Source organism: Fusarium keratoplasticum, chromosome 4, assembly GCF_025433545.1.
Source record: "Fusarium keratoplasticum isolate Fu6.1 chromosome 4, whole genome shotgun sequence".
NCBI classification, from domain to species: domain Eukaryota; kingdom Fungi; phylum Ascomycota; class Sordariomycetes; order Hypocreales; family Nectriaceae; genus Fusarium; species Fusarium keratoplasticum.
In genome coordinates, this window is record NC_070532.1 from 2,894,930 (window position 1) to 2,915,289 (window position 20,360).

At 54.4% G+C, this 20,360-nt stretch overlaps 6 protein-coding genes across 6 annotated transcripts; 2 read left to right on the forward strand and 4 right to left on the reverse strand.

Moving 5' to 3' along the window:
- Window positions 1-993: 993 nt before the first annotated feature.
- NCS57_00596000 (uncharacterized protein) lies at window positions 994-2,133 on the reverse strand (the record flags this gene model as incomplete). Its single annotated transcript, XM_053055865.1, has 2 exons — window positions 994-1,642; window positions 1,700-2,133. 2 exons carry the CDS (start codon window positions 2,131-2,133, stop codon window positions 994-996), a joined length of 1,083 nt encoding a protein of 360 aa, XP_052914820.1.
- Window positions 2,134-3,108: 975 nt separating this feature from the next.
- NCS57_00596100 (RRNA-processing protein) lies at window positions 3,109-3,579 on the reverse strand (the record flags this gene model as incomplete). The annotated part of the gene is made up of 3 exons (XM_053055866.1): window positions 3,109-3,249; window positions 3,306-3,451; window positions 3,507-3,579. The coding sequence occupies 3 exons, from the start codon at window positions 3,577-3,579 to the stop codon at window positions 3,109-3,111; spliced, it is 360 nt and encodes a 119-aa protein (XP_052914821.1).
- Window positions 3,580-9,211: 5,632 nt separating this feature from the next.
- On the forward strand, window positions 9,212-12,025 carry NCS57_00596200 (uncharacterized protein; the record flags this gene model as incomplete). The annotated part of the gene is made up of 1 exon (XM_053055867.1): window positions 9,212-12,025. One exon carries the CDS (start codon window positions 9,212-9,214, stop codon window positions 12,023-12,025), a length of 2,814 nt encoding a protein of 937 aa, XP_052914822.1.
- Window positions 12,026-12,921: 896 nt separating this feature from the next.
- NCS57_00596300 (uncharacterized protein) lies at window positions 12,922-13,645 on the reverse strand (the record flags this gene model as incomplete). The annotated part of the gene is made up of 2 exons (XM_053055868.1): window positions 12,922-13,325; window positions 13,393-13,645. 2 exons carry the CDS (start codon window positions 13,643-13,645, stop codon window positions 12,922-12,924), a joined length of 657 nt encoding a protein of 218 aa, XP_052914823.1.
- Window positions 13,646-15,800: 2,155 nt separating this feature from the next.
- Window positions 15,801-17,295, forward strand: NCS57_00596400 (BZIP domain-containing protein; the record flags this gene model as incomplete). Its single annotated transcript, XM_053055869.1, has 3 exons — window positions 15,801-15,900; window positions 15,950-16,893; window positions 16,942-17,295. 3 exons carry the CDS (start codon window positions 15,801-15,803, stop codon window positions 17,293-17,295), a joined length of 1,398 nt encoding a protein of 465 aa, XP_052914824.1.
- Window positions 17,296-17,819: 524 nt separating this feature from the next.
- NCS57_00596500 (CAP-Gly domain-containing protein) lies at window positions 17,820-20,299 on the reverse strand (the record flags this gene model as incomplete). The annotated part of the gene is made up of 2 exons (XM_053055870.1): window positions 17,820-19,776; window positions 19,833-20,299. The coding sequence occupies 2 exons, from the start codon at window positions 20,297-20,299 to the stop codon at window positions 17,820-17,822; spliced, it is 2,424 nt and encodes an 807-aa protein (XP_052914825.1).
- Between the last annotated feature and the right edge of the window lie 61 nt (window positions 20,300-20,360).

Consider the following 20,360-nt stretch of genomic DNA (forward strand, 5'->3'; position numbering starts at 1 on the left):
AGTTCCCAGCAAGCAAACATCTGCTTCTCACGACGAGGGTATCTACATGACGGAACAAGTGGCGATTCCCAATCCCCTGGGTTGGGTCAACGGTGACCACCCGCTTATCCACTACGCGTACCAACGTCCGGGATAAACGGCACGACACCAGTCTGGCGCAGCACGACCGGTAGTTTCCCGTGCTTGTGGATCTCTATTTATGGGATGATTCCCCATTGTTGTGTGTTTGTTGTGCTAGACTCACTCGTTGACCCTTACATTCCGTCAACAAGCTAGATGCTGGCAGAGAAAATGAGACGAACAAGTAAACATCAGACATTAATAACAGATGATGCAGTCCAATGCAAGCAGACGTGCCAAGCTCCCTATTAGTCCCCGTACAGTTATTGATCAATTTCCACATGTCTCCCTCCGTTTCGGCTCACTGCCGAAAACAAATAGATGCAGCGTAGGGTAACCCTGCATCCCCCAACCCAGCAATGCCTCTATCCGACAAAACAAGCCACATGCTTGATTCCTGTCAGAGTAGCCGCTCGGCCTTGTTTCCAAAGTGGCTTGTCCCACTGTTACGTACTCCAAGGCCATGCACGCGAGGATTTTACCAAAATGAGTTTGGATGCTTGGCGGCGGCTGCGGCAAAGGTTCCAATCCCAAGACGAGACAAGACAACGCGGAGAAGACCGCCGGGATACCGGCTCGGCGGCGGGGAAAGGGACTTGGTCAGACGGCAGCTCCGAGATGTGGCGACGCTGGACGGCTCAGCTAGTCTAGTTGATGAATTGTACGGTAAATAGGGCATCTGATCCGGCTGCATGGCTGTAACAACGGCCTTGGCTGATACCAATACCGTGACATCTTCGGGCCAAGAGATACGTGCCAAGTCCTCAGTCTGTACGCTACGTAGTATTGCGCGCTAATATGGGTATCATGAATCGTACAGCAGTAAAGCAAGCTTGTCAAGAGCGCCTCAAAATATGCCAAGAACAAATGGCATCACAGTTCGTCGAATGCATGCAGTATTTCTCCTCCATCCTCATGCCTCCTCCGCAGATATGCTTCGTCTCCCTCATGCGCGGTGGGCGGTAGTACTGTATGACCTGCCTCCTTCCGGGACTCGACGATGGATTCAGCAATATGGGGCGTTTCCGAGCTATCATTGCTCACAATGTCCCCGTTTGGCGACAAGTATTGGGCGCCAAAGAATAGAACAAGCATTGTCAGCATGATGACAGACATGCAGATCATGATAGCCCTCAGTCTCAGTCGCGTCTTGTCCTGGGACTCCTTATCGAGACGCTCCCAGAGCTCAACTCGTTCACGAACAATATCAACACGATCACTCAAGGCCCGGATTCTGGCACGGCCATCTTGAATCCGAGCCTGGAGGGATTCGATATTGTCCTGATGTTCTTTAAATTGCCCCATCGACGCAATCTGTACCGTGATGTCGTTTTCAATCTCGCGCGCGTCCTTCTCAAAGTTGTTGTGGATACTCTGGGACTCCTCCGCCAGCTCCTTAAGGACTGACACGGTGGATTGGAGTGTGGTCATCTTTTCGAGAACGGCGTAATAGGTCTCGTCGAGTCGTCGGGCCGTCGATGTCGAGAATGTGCCGAGTTCGACGAGTGATTGCTTCAGGCCCCTGAGTAGTCTGCATTAGCATCGTGCTGCGATAGACCATGATACTGGAGCAACTTACTCGACCTGCGAGGATGACTTTGCCTGATCCTCCTTAAGCTTCTCCTCCTTATTCAATTTGGGTTCCACGGGAACAGCCGCGTTGCCATTCCTATTCTCCTCCTCCCTGGCCAGCATGACGCTCGGCCGCCGACTCTGGTCAGGGCTCATCATGGGCGTGACACCCTCCGACCGAGGCATGATCTCAACCGATGCCCGACCTTGGTAATACGGGCTCACCGACACGGGATGGGATATGGATATGTAGTGCGGGGCGCGGTCGTCATGATAGCGGTCTCGGTCGCGCTCGCGTTCCTTCTCCTTGCGCCGGCTCAGCTTGACGGGCGAAGTGAGCTCGGTGATGGATCGCTTCAGCTGGTGACGGCTGCCTGAGCGGATGCTCGAGACTGAGTTTGTCGAGTCCCGGGGACCCGTGAAGGCACCGGCGGTGGCCATGGCGTGAGCGGTTTCCCGGTTTCGTACTCCCTGTCTGTGTCTGTCCCTTCTCGTCGAAAACTCTATCCGCCTGGACCCTGCGACGCAAGGGGTGGGATGCCCAAAGAGGGCAGCAGAGATTCCCGCTGACTGGCTGGCTCAAGCTCCGATGGTCAGCAGCTTTCCAAGTTTGTTGCGGGATGCATCAGGCCAGCGCCGAGTGGACTGGGCACAGTAACTTAAGGACGTGACGTGCCCTGCCTGTGGCTGAGTGGGCCCATGCTCCCATCCGCAGGCAGTAAGTTTCACATGTCACCGGAGGGCAGACGACAGGCCTTTTCATTGACCAAGATAGCCCAGGGACTCCGGCTAATTCACAGAGGCTAAATCAAGGGTTATAGTATCATATCTACGGTACTTTGTAGAAGATAAACTAATTTGCCGAGCCCTGTCTAGGTAATGAGCTCAACAAGATCGGTATTGCTTTATTGCCCCAGCCTGATATCTGTTTCCTCCACAGGCCCACTCTCAAGTAAGGTGTTGAAGACATAGGAGAATATTACGAGACAGACATTATTTGATGGCTGAGGAGAGTTCCAGGAACAGGCAGCCTCCTGCCATCTGCCATTCTTCATTACGCAACTCCTATCCATGTACGCAGGGGATAGCCCAAGCCCTGCCGACGACTGTGAGCTGTTCCGAAGCCAGGTTGACGTCCGACACCTCACACCTAGATGTGCTTCAATCGCATTGAAACATCGATTATATGCCTTTTAAGTGGAACTATCAGCGACATACACAGCCTTAGTCCCGAGTCCCCGATATTGCGTAACACCCAAGGCTGAGCTTCCACTCAACAATGACCACGTCTTCAACCATCCGTATATTGCGCCGCATCCGATTCTCTAAAACCGCTCCAAGTGAGGTATGTCGCATCGTGAATCATAACGTTTGTCAAAGAGATTTTGCCTGTCCATGCCACCGTGAGCCACCCGATCACGAGTTGATCAGCTTGTTTCGCTTCTCCTTGCGCTTCAGCCGCTCGACTCGTTTTCGGTGCATCTTCTCGGCCATCTTCTCGTATCGCTCCTTCTCCTCCTTCTTTTCTCGCTTGGCCTTGATAGCTTGGATCCTTTCCTAATGTCCGGCATTAGACCATTGTCACAGCTTCGCAAAGGGGCCCTCTTGCTTACCTGTCGCAACTGCTCCTTCTCATCCTTCATCTCCTTTTCCTTCGCCTTTATCTGCGCCAACAGAGCACGCTCTTGCGACCGTTTCTCATAAGACTTGAGGCCGGCTGTGGGTCGGAAGGCCTTCTTTGGAGCATGCCATTGCTTGCCTGCGATCGGAATGTCAGCTGGGTGATGACGAGACAGGTTCGGAAATACCCATACCATTCTTGCGCATTCCCAGAGGCTTCTCAGCCTGGGGCGCCGGCTCTGGCACTGGGCTGGCTGTATCGGACATAATGGCAGTTGACAAAGGTAATACAGAGATGTCGTTCTAGAGATCTACAATCGTCGCCAACTTCACCAAATTTTCTGCCCGTCAAAAAAAGTTGTGGCGGGGCCCAGCTGAAGGCGGTGAGAAAACATGTGGCTGGGACTCCGCTTCCCCACATCAGGTGTGGCTTGAAATCCAGGGTCCTTGAACTCCCCACACTTTGAGTTAAGGGGTGGATAAGGGGCGATCTTTATTGAGTCGCGTCACGCCTATGTTTCACGATCTGGAGGCCATCGTCCCCTTCCAGGCAGAGCTAATTCCCGAGGATGGAGAGCCCAAAAAAATCTCATCATCTTCAGCCCCATTCAATAGCTCGTGGTGCCCGTATCGCCCTACGGCACGGAGTACGGTGCGGCAACTCGGTCCGCATTTCTGTAGCTGACCTCTCTTCCAATAACACACGCTCCCGTCCCTGCCACTGGGTAATGGTTGCCAGCTCAGGGAGAGGTGACATCCTTGGAGAACCACACGCTATTGGCCCCGAGTCTCACAGCTTCAGCTGCGAACTGTAAGCCTCACGGGGCCTCCAAGACTTCTGGGCTTGCAGACATCTACATTTGGTGGGATAGAAGCCGAGGGCTGAAACGCTGACTAGGCCATTATTTGGTACAGAAATAGCACAACCGTACATTCACAGTGCCTGTGTTGTTATTATATGGAATAGGGGTATACGAGTGATGTCCGAATCATGCTCTCATGAAGTGAGCCAGATGCGGCCAAGCCAGGAGTTTAAAAGGAGCCCCCATCCCTGCCCGAGAACTTGCGCATCCTAATAGTCTGGTTGCAGATGGAAGGATGGCACTGCATACGTCAGATCAATGGGCAGCCAATTGACCAGACAACTCGTTCGGCACGACATCGTATCGAGCGAGGAGGGCCCCTGAAGGGTTCGCCCTCTGGACAGGGGATGAGCAACCAAGCTTGGCCGGATCACGCTCAAGTCAACTGCCCACAATAATGACGATAAGGCCAACTTGTCGCTGACCACGGAGGACGGGATTTCTGGGCGCAAAGTCTAAAGGACCGAGGCCTCCTTCACGGGAATGCGGGAAGATGGATCTTGCAGCGGAATGGAGGGAAATCGTAATTAGCTGGGCAAATTGGCTTATTACCATAATAAGAATAGGGAAATCGTGTCCAAGAGCAGTCGTCAGCAGTACGAGTCCTCACCTGCCACAACTTGGCGAGATTACCAAGGCATGCTCGTGCATGCAAGGAGGGAGCACCCATTGCTGAAATGTCGAGGCGCCGGTGGGAGGTTATTCGCGGACGAGCTGAGCGATCGCAGGCTGAAAAAAGGTGAGATTTCGTAAGCTTCTTTCACGACCTCTGGCTGAAATTGGCCGCTCGCTCAGAGGTGGAGCTGGGCGAGACAACGAACCGGGAACTTGAATGAGGGAGAAAATGGATCCCTGGAGAGGCTTGGCCGGTGGAGCGGACCACGCAGGAGACTATGGTCCTTGGCAAACGCCCGAGAGCCTGACTGCGAGGGATGAGACATGAGGGATGAAGAAGAGGACCGACAAGGGCTGGGTCTCACCCATCCTGGTGTTGCAGGTACGAAATGCATGCAGCTCGGAGAGTTCAGGCACATCTTGCGTTGCGCTCAGGGCAGAGGATGGTTTCCCAGCGGGTTATCGTCACGACAACCAAACTCAGGCGGTTCTTGAACAGTGCGGCCTGCGTTTGTCTTCTGCCTCGGTTGTTGGAAAGGCCAAATGCCTCTCTGGAGAGACTGGTACACGAAGCATCAACAACTGGATTAGGTCAAGTAACCGATGCGCCAAGGGACTCCCAGCCCGTCTGTGCACCATTTTGCGGGTGTCGTCGGGCGTTAGATCTGCTCATCTGGCCCTCTCTCTTTCTCGGGTCACTTGGACAGACCAGGGCACATCCGAGGAAGGGCGATCGATACGTATCAGTCGCATTCGTTTTTGTGAGAAGTCGTAGCGCTAACGATGATAAACGAGAAGAAGGGCTGGGTGAGACCCGCGTGTGCCATGTAATTCTGGCGTCGCGGGTGAGGCACTGTATCTCATCGTCATCTGAGCGACATGTCAAGCGCCCAACAATGGATCTGTCCTGCCTGTCAAAAGCAATCTGTACAACAGACAGCACGACATGATTGGGACGTTGATGGTCGTTGCCTTGGTGAGCTAGCTACCCGCCCTCGCCGAACAGGGCAATCTGTTTTTTCAAATGTTGCCTTGCATGCCCAGATTAAGAAAAACCAAGCCTCAATTGCATCCGTCATCTGCAGCATCAGCATCTTCCAAGGCCTGAATGGAGTTCCAGGTACCGGGGTGTGCCAAACAGGGAAATGGAGGCTGTCTTTTCCTGGCACAGTGAGAGCAACGGGTCGTTAGAACGGAGCATAACGAGCCAGGGATCTTGATCAAGAGGAACCATTGTAGAGGCAAACGGCACATGGTCAAGAATAACTCCCACGATGCGCCATCAGCATGTAACCTCCGTAAGCATGGCAGCGAAGCCGGCTCATTCGTCGACAGGTTAAATCACCATGTTGTTATCGCAGCGAGAAAAAGGCCGGTCATTGCGGCTGCTCAAGCTAGCCCGGACGGGTACGTAATACGGGAGGGCTTGGTCGGATCGCCTGGCTCTGTTTTGGTGATCACTTTTTGCTAACGGGCGGTGCTGGGTCGTGTTCTCGGCCTCGTAATCTCGAGTTGACAGGCCAGGTGGGACACCCAAGACGAGGCCAGCCCATCCTGGACAAGATCTGGGTGGATCGGGGCCAAGAGGGAAAAGCAACGGGAAAAGAAGACGGAGAAAACCCGCAAAAGCAAAAACGGCACTATGCACAAATGCGTGTTGTCTTCTGACTCCTGTGGCGCATCGCCGTCTTCGTGTGGTTCTAGCCCCGAGTCATCATGCAAGCCATGTCTCGCGGAGCTGAATTGCTGAGAGGGAGGGAGGTGAGGACACGACTCCCTCGATCTGAACCGATCCAAGAGCTTTGTTGGCCAGTTGATGTGGCAGTCATGATGACTAGTACACGATAATTCGCGGAAACTATCGAGCTAGTTGGTGGTGTCGGTGACAGTCTGATACCGTTCATGGTGAGGCCTTTTCCTTCCCGTCCCTTCATCACGATGAACAACCCGTCGGTTGGTGGCGGCAGCTACAGTAGTCAAAGGTCTCTATCTTGGTCTGATTGGTTTCCGACTTTCGGGATCAAGGTACGGAGACGGGTGTGCGCTTGTGTAAGAAAGTTTGGAGGGATCGACGACGCGAGGAATGGTTTGGTCAGCTCAGACAAGAGTCGGTAAAAGGCATCAACTGAACATCATGAATCTGTCGTTGACCGCCCGAGGCCGTTGAGTCGTAGCGGCCGTCAAGCAAGACATCGTGCCGCCGGCTGCAACCGTTGCTCTCCAGGCCTCCACTCTGCTCTTCGCCTCCCCCGCTCTCTTGCCCGTACAAGGCAGGCCATCTTATCCCGGTAACAGGACCGGCTGAGTGCTGTCACGAGCGCGTCAAGTGTCATTCAGTTGGGACGAACCTGATCCGAATGCCCTCAGACGAGACAGGACAGAAAACAGCGCGGTTGCCCCAGCGGCCAAATGCAGCGCTTGCACGATGCAGGTATTATTAGGATATAAATCAGCCGTGACTGACTGCTCGCTTGCACGTTCGTCCGTCTGCCGTGCTTTGCGTTGCGCTGCTGCATGCATGCACAAGCGCTCCTCAGGTGCAGGTACACGGCGCGCTGAGCGTGACATGGGCCGGGGGGTCGAGTGGCCCCGAAGGAAACAGCGGGCGAATCGCAGCGCCCTCAAGTGCCCAACAAAGCAGCACCTCAAGAGCGTTCGTCGCGACGAGACGAGTAGACGACCAGGGATGACCAGGGTTTGGTGGCCATGGAAGCCGTCACAGTGCAGAGTGGGATCCCAGTATCATGTGCCGATGGCCATGCGTGTGTAATAAGGGCAATCTTGACGGTTACGGCGGTACCTATGGGGGTATATCTGTGCTGGCTGCCATGAGATGGTGGCCGTCATGAACGGGGGTGAGTGAATATCAAACTGTGTGACCTGGCCTGGCGATGAAGATCAATCAATCCATGGCCGTGGTGCTGCCCTGTTTCAGTAAGATAGAGCGAGGAGCATCCAGAGGGACCTGCTTGGCGTCGTGTGCGCTGTTTGTCGGGTCAGTTAATTGCTTGATATGCTTTTGGATCCAGGTACCCAGCAGGTTTGCCATGGATTTAATCAATCAATCGAAGGGTTTGGACGGATGGGATGAGATGGCATCTTGTTATTGGAGCACGATTCAATAACATGAACGAACACCTGCTGGCAATTTGCTGAGAAGAGTTGCACAGTGCGGGCCTTGAATGGATGGGATGTACAGGCCGTCAAGTGGAGCGGAGTCAAGAAGGAGAGACCAAGGAAAAGGTGGAGGCCCCTGGACGATGGGAAGGAGCGAAGGGGGTGAGAATGTCGAGGTTTTGGCGCTGGAAGACGCGGCCTTGTGTGATTCTCTCCTCCCTGGAACCTCTTGTTGTGCCTCTTTGGGCTTCCTTGTCTCCTCCATCAGGCGCCCCTTGTCCCTCCCGTCAATTCGCCCATCCTCCATCAAGCAGCTATGGCATGGCATCCATGGCATCCATCCATCGTCCATCGCTTTTACGGCCTGGGCGGATGCTGGAGTTCCCCGAGGTGGCGCCCCTTGGTGCCTGTGGTGTCCAGGGCGGGCAAGCCGCTAAGAGGGTACCTGGCCAGGTACCTGGACTATAGCGAGCCGGGGGGTCCATGGGGGTCCTTTTGGGGGGAATGGACTTGGATGGCAGCGGTACCAGAGGACCAGGTCCCCCTTGGCCATTTCCGGCGCTTCGTCCGCTCTCGTGTTGGTTGCAGCGGTACATGCTCCCGTGTACCTAAATCACGAGTGGACCCCTTGCTCGCAGTGGGCGCTGTGTGGCTGAACACCCTCCAACCCCAGCAGGCCTTCCATTTGCCTTTTCCCTCCATCTCTCCATCTCGAAACCGCCTTGCCCCCTCCCCGTCTTCTCTTCTTCAACCCTTCCTTCGGCTGCACCTCATCGACAACGCCGCTTTGCGAGCGCCGAACCTCCTCCCCCTTCCTCCTCCCGACATCTTCTGGTGCGATTCCAGTCGCTCTCTTGTCTTCAGAGTTGCGCTGGTCTTGTCCGTCCACTCCTTTTCATTAGTTTAAACAACCTGTCTGTCGAGTTGCCTTCGTCTTTTCGAATTTCAGCCATCCAGCTCGACGACACCGAAGCCTTTTTTGCCATTTCCGCCTGGTCCGTCACCCCAGCCTGTTCGCTCGTTTCCAGTCTCGATCACAATATTGTCCCAAAGTCGATGCCCTTCAGCGTTTCCCGTGTCGTCGACTTGCAATTCTCAAGACTGGTCAACTGATTGTTGTGACGTCTCAGACCGCGACTGTTCTTCGACGAGTCAATCCATCCCCACGCCCGGTCACGACTGTTCGAACGAGAGAATCAAGCGAGCCTCACGGTTCCGGAACGGTCGCCTTGCTTGTCCTATGAACCCTTAATTCACACCCAGTTGCCCATCACTTCGATTGCCGCTGCGCGGCTGAGGAGAAGATGGCAACCACCTTCGGCCCCGAACGGCTAACCCGGCCATCCGCTGGCCCAGCTTTCGACAACCCCGCGGATCGATTTGCTCTCCCGATGGATCCTCTGGCTGCGTCTCCGTCACTTGACCCCCAGTCTCGTGCCGATCCTCCACCAAATCCTCCATTCGTCTTCCCGGCTCAGCCTCCCGCCTCGGCACCATCCTCCTTCTCGCGAGCCACAGGTCGCCGGCCCATGTCTGCTATTGAGACACCTAACTTCAGCTTTGGGTTCTCCGCTGAAAATGCGGAGAGGCAGAATCGATCTGCGCTGCCAGACTTCAGCTTCAACCCAGGTGCTCTTCTCCCTCCAGATCCCCAGACACCCTGCCTTTTGACTCCTCCGTTGTCTCCTCGGAATATTGCATCATCACAACGGCCTGGTGGCCATGGACATCGAAGAGGCGGCAGTGAGTTTGTTGGTGGCCGTCTTCGTGAGGGTAATTCCATTGCTGTCATGAGCACAAGCCCAACCAAATCAGAGAGTGGGTTTATGACGCCTACTTTCAATCCCCCGAGAAGAGGACACCGAAGAGGTATCTCGGGTGCTATTTCGACTAACGATTTGCCCATTCTACAACCACCTGTGTTTGATGCCTCTGGTCGAGGAAGCAGTGCACCAACTAGCCCAACTGGCTACATCCAGCCCGAGAACAGTGTTTCCGCTCAGCTCGATGAACCGATCCAGCTCGAACCCCAGGCTGCCCCAACGGAGCAACGGGATGACGCCAAACAACCTGCCTCGGCAAACTGTTCGCCCGAAGGAAGTCCGAAGCAGAGCAAGGCAGTACCGAAAGCGCGAGTCGGATTCTCGGATACACTGGAGTTTATCCCTAGACCGCTATCCCTGGTCTCTAATGAAACGTCCAGCACGGTAACAGCACGACCTGGACATTCAGTTTCGGGCAGCATTTCTTCAATCGTCTCTGCCGCGTCCCCAAGTGGTAGAGATAGCCCGGTGCCACTCTCTCGAACATCAACACGTGAGCTTACAGATTCGAGACCGAGCACGGCCGGCGCTATTCTCGAACGCACCCAGGATATTTCCAATACCACATCTTCACCAAAGCGCCGGAACTCGATCCCAACACTACTTCACCTCGCCGAAGCGTCCAAGGCTGGAGAACCTGAGCCCAGCCCGACAAAGGTTGCCAAGCGGTGGTCGTTTTTCGCCTCAACCACAGGCTCTTCTCCCACCAAGACACGGCCACACAGTTCCAGCTCATCAGATTCCTTGCCAAAGGCAGCTTCTGGATCCGAACACGGCTCCGATGCTGCTGGTGAAAGTCTTGACACGGCACCTGCCAAACAGAAAAAGAGCAAGAAGGGCAAGAAAAAGAAGAAGAAGGTTAAGGGCTGGGCTGGTGCAATTCTACCCCGGAAGCCCAAGAGCCACACCAAGCGTTCCAAGTCGGATGAAGTTCGTCCTCCTACACCACCAGCCTCGAGTGTTTCACGAGACGATGACGATGGTGAGATGTATGGGGAGCCCGAATTGCTTACGCCATCTATTCCATCCTTCACTGTCACCGAGTCTCCCAACCTTCCAGCGGAAAATGAACTGCCCAGGCCCTCAGACGAGACAACGTATCCCATGATTGATCTTGACGCAGCTCTTGGACCATTTAATACACCACTGCCGTTGAACCCAGAATGGGAGGCGGCGCAGCGAGCCGCTGGCAACACCACCAACAAGCGAAGACTTCATAGCGCTCAGGGTATGAAGGGATTCACTGGCCCTGGCATGCACTACCACCGACGTGCGGAATCTGCTCCCGATCTGCCTCCTTTTGACCCTGGTAGGGCTGGTATGCACCGCTACAACAGCAGCTCGACGATGGCCGATGTCTTTGAGGAAGATGAAGAAGACGAAACTGGAAACGACGAGTCAAAGACACCAGATGAATCCTCTGAAGAGGAGTTCGAGTCAGACAGTGACGCAACTCCCCCGGCTGGTGTCACTAAGGACCCATTGCTCGATGTTCAAGATAAGCTTTCGACTCACAGCTCAGCACAGAGCATGAGGCGGACTAGCTCTAGCTTGAGCGACAAGGATCAGATCACAGCTGGCTCAGTCCGTGCCGAGCGCTCCAAGTCATCTCTACATGACAGCGTCATTGTTGAGGAGGAGCTGCCAAGTGTCATCTTCCGGTCACCCTTCGCGTTTCCCGAACGGAATGATAACGCGGACTCAGCTCCCGCTTCGCTCAGGAGGGCCTCGGGCAACAACGATCTTGCTCCTGTCGATATTGGCCCCATCCATCTCCCTACACCTACCAACGTCCCCAACAGCCCATATGCCATGAGCCATTCGTCCTCATTCCCGTCCCCCAGGTCGCCCATGTCGGTTGAAGTGCAGCGCATCTCGACGGCTCCTTCATCAGTTGCAGATGAGAACAATTTCCAATCCTTGTTGCTCATGGGCGAGCCTGGCCCCGAGGTGCGAATTTCTGTGGACTACGACATTCCATCACTTACCTCGAGCAACTCAACGATGACGCGGGAGAGCATGTTCCTCCCTAGCCAGCGCATGTCTCAGCCGATTCTCCGTGAGCCACGCCCTGTCTCGGTGTCATCTGCCGCCTTCGGCCGCCGTCGATCCAGCCTCGCCAGTCTGAGCCGTCTCATTAGCAGCTCGCATGGTGAACGCAGCAAACTGTCGATGGAAGTGACACTTGACAATGAGTCGACGCACAAGAAATCCAAGAGCAGCCGAACGAAGCGACTCAGCCGGATGATGCAATTCTGGAAACCCACGGCCAAAGAGGGCTCATCCAAGCAGTAATGGCGGGCTTGATAATGGATTCTGGCCGGCATTACTGGCACTTTATTACTATGTCCATACTTCTTATATGGGCATGTGTACAATATGTTTGACATTCGCGCTTCACAAACTTGCTCTCTAGCTTGGTCAATTAGCTCGACTCAAGTCAAGTCAAGGCCTGGGGACAAGCGAGCTGAAGCGTAAAGTCCGATCGAACGAGGATTCCAACAACAGACTTATACTCAAGGACTCAGATCGGCAAATCATTTAAGACTTTTAGTTTAAAAGGACGGAAAGGGGCGCAGGCGGTTAATGATTGCATGATTAGCATTGGTACCTGGCATAAGCATACCTGGCTCCCGGGCCAACGGGCCGCTGGTTGAGTCGGGTTTGACAGGCAGCTGACACTGAAGGTCGCTGGACACAAGAGACTACGAAGGAAGGATTTGGATGGCATCTCCGAGCGACTGGTTATGCCAGTTGGAGAATGGGATGATCTAGGTATTTGGCGAAGGAGGACGAGGTAGGGTTGGTGACGCACAGAACTAGTAATGAATATAGTGCTGCAATCATGCATGTTGGTACAGTTTGGTGAGTGAGTGAGTGTTCGGCTTGGTCTCGTGAAGCCATCAAGAGTCCCGTATGAGCCCCGTATGAAGGTTTACCGAGTTAGCTTGGCGTGAGATATCATGCGTCTCGCGATGTTGCCCGAACAATTGTCTTAATGACGGTCATAAATCATGAATTTTATCCAAGTATGTATGTGTGTATGTATATATGTATACTGCTCCAATGCATCTGTTTGATCAAGAGTTTAAAAGGGATCGAGAAAGCAACAACAAAACAAGCCCAGCCATAAACGCCTATAATATCTCACATGTCCTGTCTTGATCCATGTCCAGCCCTAATCACGCATGCTACATCCACTTCTTGGCCATGTCGGCCAGGCCACTACCCCAGCTGTCGTCGCCTCGTCCACCGCTGAAGGATCGGGTATCGCGCTCCATACGGACAGAGGTGTTTCCACCAAAGCCACTAGCCATGCGGACAGCCTCGCCAACAAGGCCAGACGAGTCCCCGGTGGCAGCCTTGGAGGCGACGCCGAGCATGCGCTCGATAGCCGGGGGGATGCGCAGGCCGAAGCGAGCGAGGAGGGCCGTCAGTGCGCCCCCGGTGATGAGGGGCATGATGACGAGGAAGAAGACCTTCCAGGGGTGGCGCTTGGCCCAGTGGACGAGGTCGCGGAGGAGGCGCTTCAGCTGCTTGTACGTCTTTTGGATGAAGCCCTGGCGAGGAGAGCGCTTGTAGTAGGACGAACGACCTAGAGGGAGCACAAGGGTCAACACGTCTGGGGGCGAAGTGGTCTGCTGAAGGGGGCTGAGACTTACTGTTTCCGAAGAAGCTGGAGCGGCTGTTGTTGCCACCGCCGAGCCCAAAGAAGGAGGCACGAGAAGAATTGTGCTTGCCATAGCGGTCGCCGCCAAAGATGGAGCCCGCAAAGGAGCGGCCACGGTCGGGGGAGCTAGATCGGGATCGCGAGCGGGAGCGGCGCTTCTTGTGGGAGCGAGAGGAGCGATGGCGGCGATGAGAGGAGCGGGTAGAGAGGACGGAGGCGCCGTCATTCCAATCGAGGAAGCCCATTGCGCCCGAGTTTTGCTGTCGCTGTTTGCGCGGTAGAGGAAAAAGTGGTGAGATTTCAGAGAGGCGAGGGTATCTCGAGGGGACCCGGGGAGGGTTTCTGTCTGGCGAGTGCGCGCGCGGGGAAGCGGGCCAAAGTGAGACAAGGAATCAAATGCGTCAATTGAAGTCGCGCAAGGGAGTCGAGTGTTTCCCTTGCGTCGGCGATCCAGCTGAAGGCAAACGCAAAAGTTAGAGGTTGAAAGAAAGATGAGCGCAGCAGATATGCTTTGCAGATGCAAGTCAGAGCTGAGATAGATTGAAAGAGGGACGGGAGCGGAGTGGGTGAGAAAGTGGGCTGGGCTCACCGTAAATTCGAGTGGCTGGGCCTTGGCTGGGCTGAGCAGATTAGGTGAGGTCCTTCCGTTGGAGTCCCTGAAACGAGACGCACGCACTTTGTAGGGGCTAACGTGCGGGGGCCCTGGGGCTAACGTATTTAGAGAGGTTAGCTGATCTTCAGAGTCTTGGTCCTGGAGTTTCTCTTGATATGCGAATGTCGATGGTATTGTAGAGTAAAATATCCAGGTGGAAACTCGCCAGCAAGAGTTTCTCGCCTGATGTCGACTTTAATACGACGTTGTGGGCAACAAGCGAGGGCACATCCAGCTCGAACGCAACCCTTGCCTGTAACACTTCACATTTTGTATTCGGACATGGATTGCCTGCAATCGAGCCAGTTCGACAAGCCTGATCGGAGCACGAGAGAACTACGAGATCTGGGGCCAAGAGGGTTACATTTTTATAGTCTTGTTAATATTTCTATCTTAAAGCTAAATACTATTCCATCTCGAAGTTTATTTTCACTAAATGCCCAAACCTTGAACCCCATTAATTTCACAAGGAAGTATCCCACGAAAGACTTCTTTGGTGACTTAGCTCTTCCCAGCTTATAGAATAGCCTGAAGACATGCTTTAAATGTGCATAATGTTTGTCATAGACCAGCCTCAATACTTCCATGCAAGGCTATGCACACGAGGCGACATATCTGTCCCAGTCAGTTGTCTGTCAGTCAAGGTCCTTGAAGTACAAGCACCACAACTCGCTCAATGGAACAAAAAGAGAGCACCTAAAATGCGATAATAAAGGTAAAAAAAGATATTTAGCAGCTGCTGGTGTCGATCCAGCGCTTTCTGAATGTTAGTCACTGAATAACATGTTCCGAGGATTCGAAGTTGCTTACACCTCCGGGTTATGAGCCCGGCTGTTTGAAAGTTAGTGGATGATCAGAAATGAGTGAATGTGTGTGTACATACCGCGCTTCCACTGCGCCAAGCTGCTTTCTTGGGTGGATTCTCGCTTTGGAAATGCCTCTAATGAAGGGAGGGAAACGAGCTCTGCCAGCCTCGAAATCCACTCTCGTGCGTGGTTGATATGAGATACCCACCGTGGTGGATAGCTTGGTGAGGGTTTCGCGCCCTTAGCTGCTACTGCCATTTGGGGACTCACTGACTTGCTCTACAATTCTTTGATTTGATACCAAGTTGTACAAAGCTGAGTGTCTATCTATATTCTCAAGTCCATCAGGCCGTGTTACTTGGCCGCCGCGCCGACTGTTGTTCAGACAAGCCGGAAGCCGGAGTGGTGTGGGGCAATCCGGGGCCGAAGACGGCCGGCCCGGCGGGTCAAGGAATGAGCGTGTCCTGATCTAAGGATAGCAATCAAGATATAGAAAAGGTTATCAGACAATAAGAAGAGGCCTTTAAAATATTTTCTCTTTTTATGACTGTTTTTTTTATTACGGCAAAGTCATAGCCTTTGAGGGGTCACAGGCGGACACCCGCAGCCGGAGAGTTCAGTCTGATACGATGTCAACTACGGCACAGGTGATCATATCACGGAGGAGTACACCGTTAGCCCCCCCCCCCCGACATGTCGGCAAATATTCGTGAGCGAAAGCCATGCTGAGAGTTGGGTGATAATGCCACAATCCGCCAAGGAGTATGATGTTGGAGTTGCAGTCTCATGTCTGGACCAAAATATCTCCAAGGGGTGAAGTGAAGCTTGATATCATCAGGAATAACGAAATTCCGACCGACGACGCACTTGAACAGCACCCCCAGCAAACAATACAACCTGGTCATGACGATTACCGTTCAACCATTGTAAACGGGCGTCATCATGAACAATAAACCGGCGCAGGCAAAGAAGGGAAAGGCGCCCGCTAAGCGCAACTCGGAGGCGCGTCGGGAGCAGAACCGCATCGCGAGCCGGAACTACCGTAGGCCACACCTAAGAGTACCCAGGACGTGCTGACGCCATCACGACAGGGGAGAAGCGGAAGCAGAAACTCGCGCTATTAAATCAGATCCTGGAGCCAAGTGTTTCTGAGTTGGCCAATGTAGTTGACGCTGCGGGCCAGGGCGGTTCGGATGATGCAGCGCTTCCTCAGATGGCATCTAGCGCAACGGTGGTTGACCCTATCGCTTCGATAGATACGTCCACTGTCGGTCAAGATGCTTTCACCGAGTCACTGTTTCCAGACGACACCTGGGGGGATCTCACTGCATCGACTATCCCAGCATCGAATGACCCAGTTGCTCAACCGTTCCCGAACTCATTACCATTCCCATTCACCCCCGTAGATGACCCCTTTGCGCCTATGGACATGAACCTCTGGGCGGCCAACAGCTTCAGACCACAACAACTGGTACAGTTCTCAGGAGACTACGTAAATACAGGCATAGTTCAAGAGATATCTGAAGACAGCCCAGAGTCCACTGATCAAGAAGGACAACCCGAATCCCTCGCACCAACCACCCAAGACGATAGAGCCTTGAAAAACATCCTTAACGGCGTGGAAACTCTCACCCTCGGTCAGAAACGCTCCCTGCTCCGCCATCTCCAACAAGAAACCCAAGACACGCCGTCCAAGCCTCCTCGAATGTGGCCGCCGACCCGTGCCCAGATGGAGTCCCTCAACAAGTTCACAAAGGCCTTATACAACGCCGCCAACGCAGGCCCAACCCCGCTACCGGCGCAGTACATCGTCGAGGCGGGCCTTTTTGGGGCGATATATGCCAACTGCTACGCCCTCGGCATGGGCGGAATCGAGGAGATCCTCTGCGAGGAGGGATGTAGCATCTTTTCTGTTACGGCGGATGAAGGACATGCACCCTCACAGCTTCCCCTCGTGAGGCCAAGGTTCCGCAGCGTGACGCCGGATCTTCGGCCAACTGACTTGCAACTCACCTTTGGGCATCACCCCTATGTTGTATGTCATGCCGTCCATTACATGATCACCACGTACTGACAACTGTAGGACGTCATCCCTTTCAGATCCTTCCGAGACAACATCATCAAGGCACTTCTCCATGACCCGCCCCTAATCGACGAAGACATCCTCTGCCAGGACCTTTTGGCCGGCGGCTTCACCTGCTGGGGCTCTAGACGCAGCCCCCTGGGCATGAACGCCGGGGTGCCCTGGGACGCCCGGAGCTGGGAGCCCAGCATCTGGTTCCTCATCAAGTACCGCCAGCTGACGGGCGGCTGGGATGACGAGATGTGGAAGAGCGCGCGTTGGTGGCATAGTGTACGTGGAGAGAGGATCCAAATGGCGCAGGCCATGAGTATGATGGACAACGGAGCGTGTGGGGGAGACTTGAGGTGGCAGTGAGCGTATAGACTACGTTGAATGTCTATCTGAAACGATTAGCAGAGACTTTATCTAACCTTAAACCCTCTCTTATTCCAAGACTCATATTATATAATTACATATCAAGATACTCTAGAGATGGACTCAGCACACTCAGTCTCTATGAGAAGGGAACTAAACTACTCGCAAACCATGCCATCACAAGTAAATGTACAGAGATGCCAAGGCTATCATGTCACATAGGTAGTATTACAAAAAACGTGCTATACAAGGCTGGATGAATGAAAAGTAAAGTGTTAAAAAAAACAGTAAGGGTATGGTATCACTAAGAATGCCTAGCCAAACGAATGCCCGATAGCAAAAGCCGTCTACCGACAAAGCACGGCAAACGGGATAGAAACAATGAATGAAAAATGCATACGCCCTGAGCGGTTTTCATCACGCCCATTAGCATAGTTTAAATCGTCCTCCTGGCTTCTTTAAAGGCCGTGTCATGAAGTTCATGTTCATCTTCTCTGAGAACACCAAAAGAACCATGTGAGCTCTTAAAAGGCATCCTCAAAGGGGCAGTCGACGCTGTCGTGGCCGTCGCGCTCACACAGAGCACACCACTTCTCGGGGTCCATGATGCCGCTCTCCTTGCCGGCGACCGGGCCAGACTCCATGGGGTTGGGCAGGATCCTGACGGCGGGCGAAGGAGGGCCGGGGTTCTTGGTCTTGAAGGGCGACAGAGGAGCCGGGGCATCATCGCCAGTGGGAGTGTGAGGCTTCAGCTCGTCGCGGTGAGAGTCCTTGATCTTGACATCGCCGTTGGTCTTGGCGCCATCAGGGCCGAACATGTTGGTGCATGTCAGGATGTCGTGGCCGTTAGTCTCGCAAATCTCGCACCAGAGGGTGCTAGTCTCGGTGGCGTTGGAGTAGACATCGCTCTCGGGCATCGTGTCAAGGGTGCTGGCCCGCTTGTGAGTAGGCTCGACTGGGCGGTTCTCCATGGCCTGGGTCAGGACGACCGTGTCGCGAGAATCCCTCAGCGAGGATCTGTTGGCAGCCTTGGTGGCTCCGGCCGCCTGTCGGAACGACTCGAGCTCCTTCTCAAGCTCGTCCTCCCGGCTGCTCTTCTTGTCCAGGATCGACTGCAGCTCAGCCACTTGTCGCTCGAGGTTATCGCGCGCAATCTTGTTCTCGACGGCATCTCCCGCAATCATCGAGCCGGGCCTTGGAACAGGTGTCCTGTCTTCTCCGGGGACTGAGTCTCGGCTGAGAGAGTGGATGATAGCTTTGAGACCCCTGATCTCGTCATCTTTCTGCTCAAGCTCCTTGGAGGATACTGTGTCGCCGTTCGCACTAGCATTGTTGGGAGTCGTAGCCTTTTCACGCTCACGTCGAAGTTCCGTTCTTGTTCTTTCAACCTCTCCCCGGAGGAACTCGACTTCACCTCGAGCCTCTGCCTCTCCGCGACGAGCGTCCTCCAAACCTTCCTCGAGCTCTTGGACAAGTTCTTCCAGCTGCTTGAGTTGCGTTGCTACCGAGTCGACATCCAGGTTTCTTGACTCGAGCTCACGAAGCTCGCCCATCAACTCCTCTATCCTCTTTTCATACACGCGTTCTGTCTCGGTGCTGGCCAACTCCAGGGTGTCGATGGTACTCCGGAAGTCTGCTCGATGGGCATCGAACTCTGCCGTGAGCATCGCGATCTTGTCATTCTTCTCCCGCAGCAACTGGCGAAGCTGCGCCGTGTCCTTGTTATCCCAGCTATTCCGCTGAGGCGCCAGTGATACTTCTGCCTGCTCCATAAGCCCCTGCAGTTCGACCAAGCTACCCTCCATGTCAGCCAGAGTAGAAGACTGTTCCTTGAGCTGTCGATCCCGGTCCTCGAGCTGAGATCTTAGGCGCTCAATCTCCTCTTCATTCGCGTTATTGGCGCGAGATGCAGGACGAATCTTCATGCTGAACGATGAGACGGATCCCATGCTGCCATTGGTCCCCGTCCGCTTGACTCCCATGGGGGTGGGATCATCATCAAGTCCAGAGATGGAACCCAGGGCAGAAACGCTCCGGGGTCCGATACTAGGCTTGCGATCCAGCTTGGATGTCCTCTTGCTTGGGTCTCCAGAGGTGCCGCGCACACTCTGGGCGAAGCGCGCGTTTGTCGGACTACCATATCTTGATGGCGTCTTGGCCGGGGTGGTCATAGATGGTCGTGGTCCAGGCGTCATCTGCATTCGGCGGACAGGGGAGTCGGGACGGGGGAGAGAGGTCCTTGGCGCTCGCTTCAGCTGGGGACTGGGAGCTCGTGCACCGGGACCGACTGAAGCGCTAAACTTGGGCAGGCCGGGGGTCGGAGGAGTGTAGTTGACAGAATTCTGGTTTCCAGCCCTCAGGCCACCGTAGTTGCTGGTGCTCGGAGTCATGGGGAAGGATGGAATCGACTCGCGGCGTACGGCTTTGGCCACGGGGAGGAAAATGCCAGCACCGGGGATGGTGGTGGTGAAGTATGAGATTCTGTCATGATCAGTCGCAAGTCCAGAAAGAAAACAGAGGTCACCATGTCATCTTACCCATCGACATCGCCATCGTTCTTCCCTCGACTGGCAAAGTCTGGAAGCAGTTCGACGCCGGCAAAGATGCCCCTTTTGCCCTGAACAGGACCAACAAAACGGACGGTACCCTGCAAGCCACCAGGAACATCAACAGTGTCGCCGAGAGCGACATTGGCGGCCTGGGAACGGCCTGGTGTTGTGGGAATCATATTCTGGGACGAGTCGCTCAGGACGGAATCGACGGCGTAACTCTCAGTGACATCGGGGATGCTGGCAAGAGAGCCTGCGTTGAGCTGTGCGAGCGAGGCCTTGCGAGGCAGCGGCGGAGCGAGACGCGAATGAGAAGCGTATGCGGACTTGAGATTCGGGGTCGAAACGGCGCTGTTTGGTCTCCTGAGGCCTCGCGACGAAGACTTGGATCTCAACTGTGGTGTGTGTGATCTGGGAGGAGCGGCGGATGTTGTTGTTGAAGTGGCAGAAGGCATCTTGGGCTCAGGCGAGGCGAGGCAGGCCCGGCTGGGGGCCCTTATTTCGCTGGAGATTGAT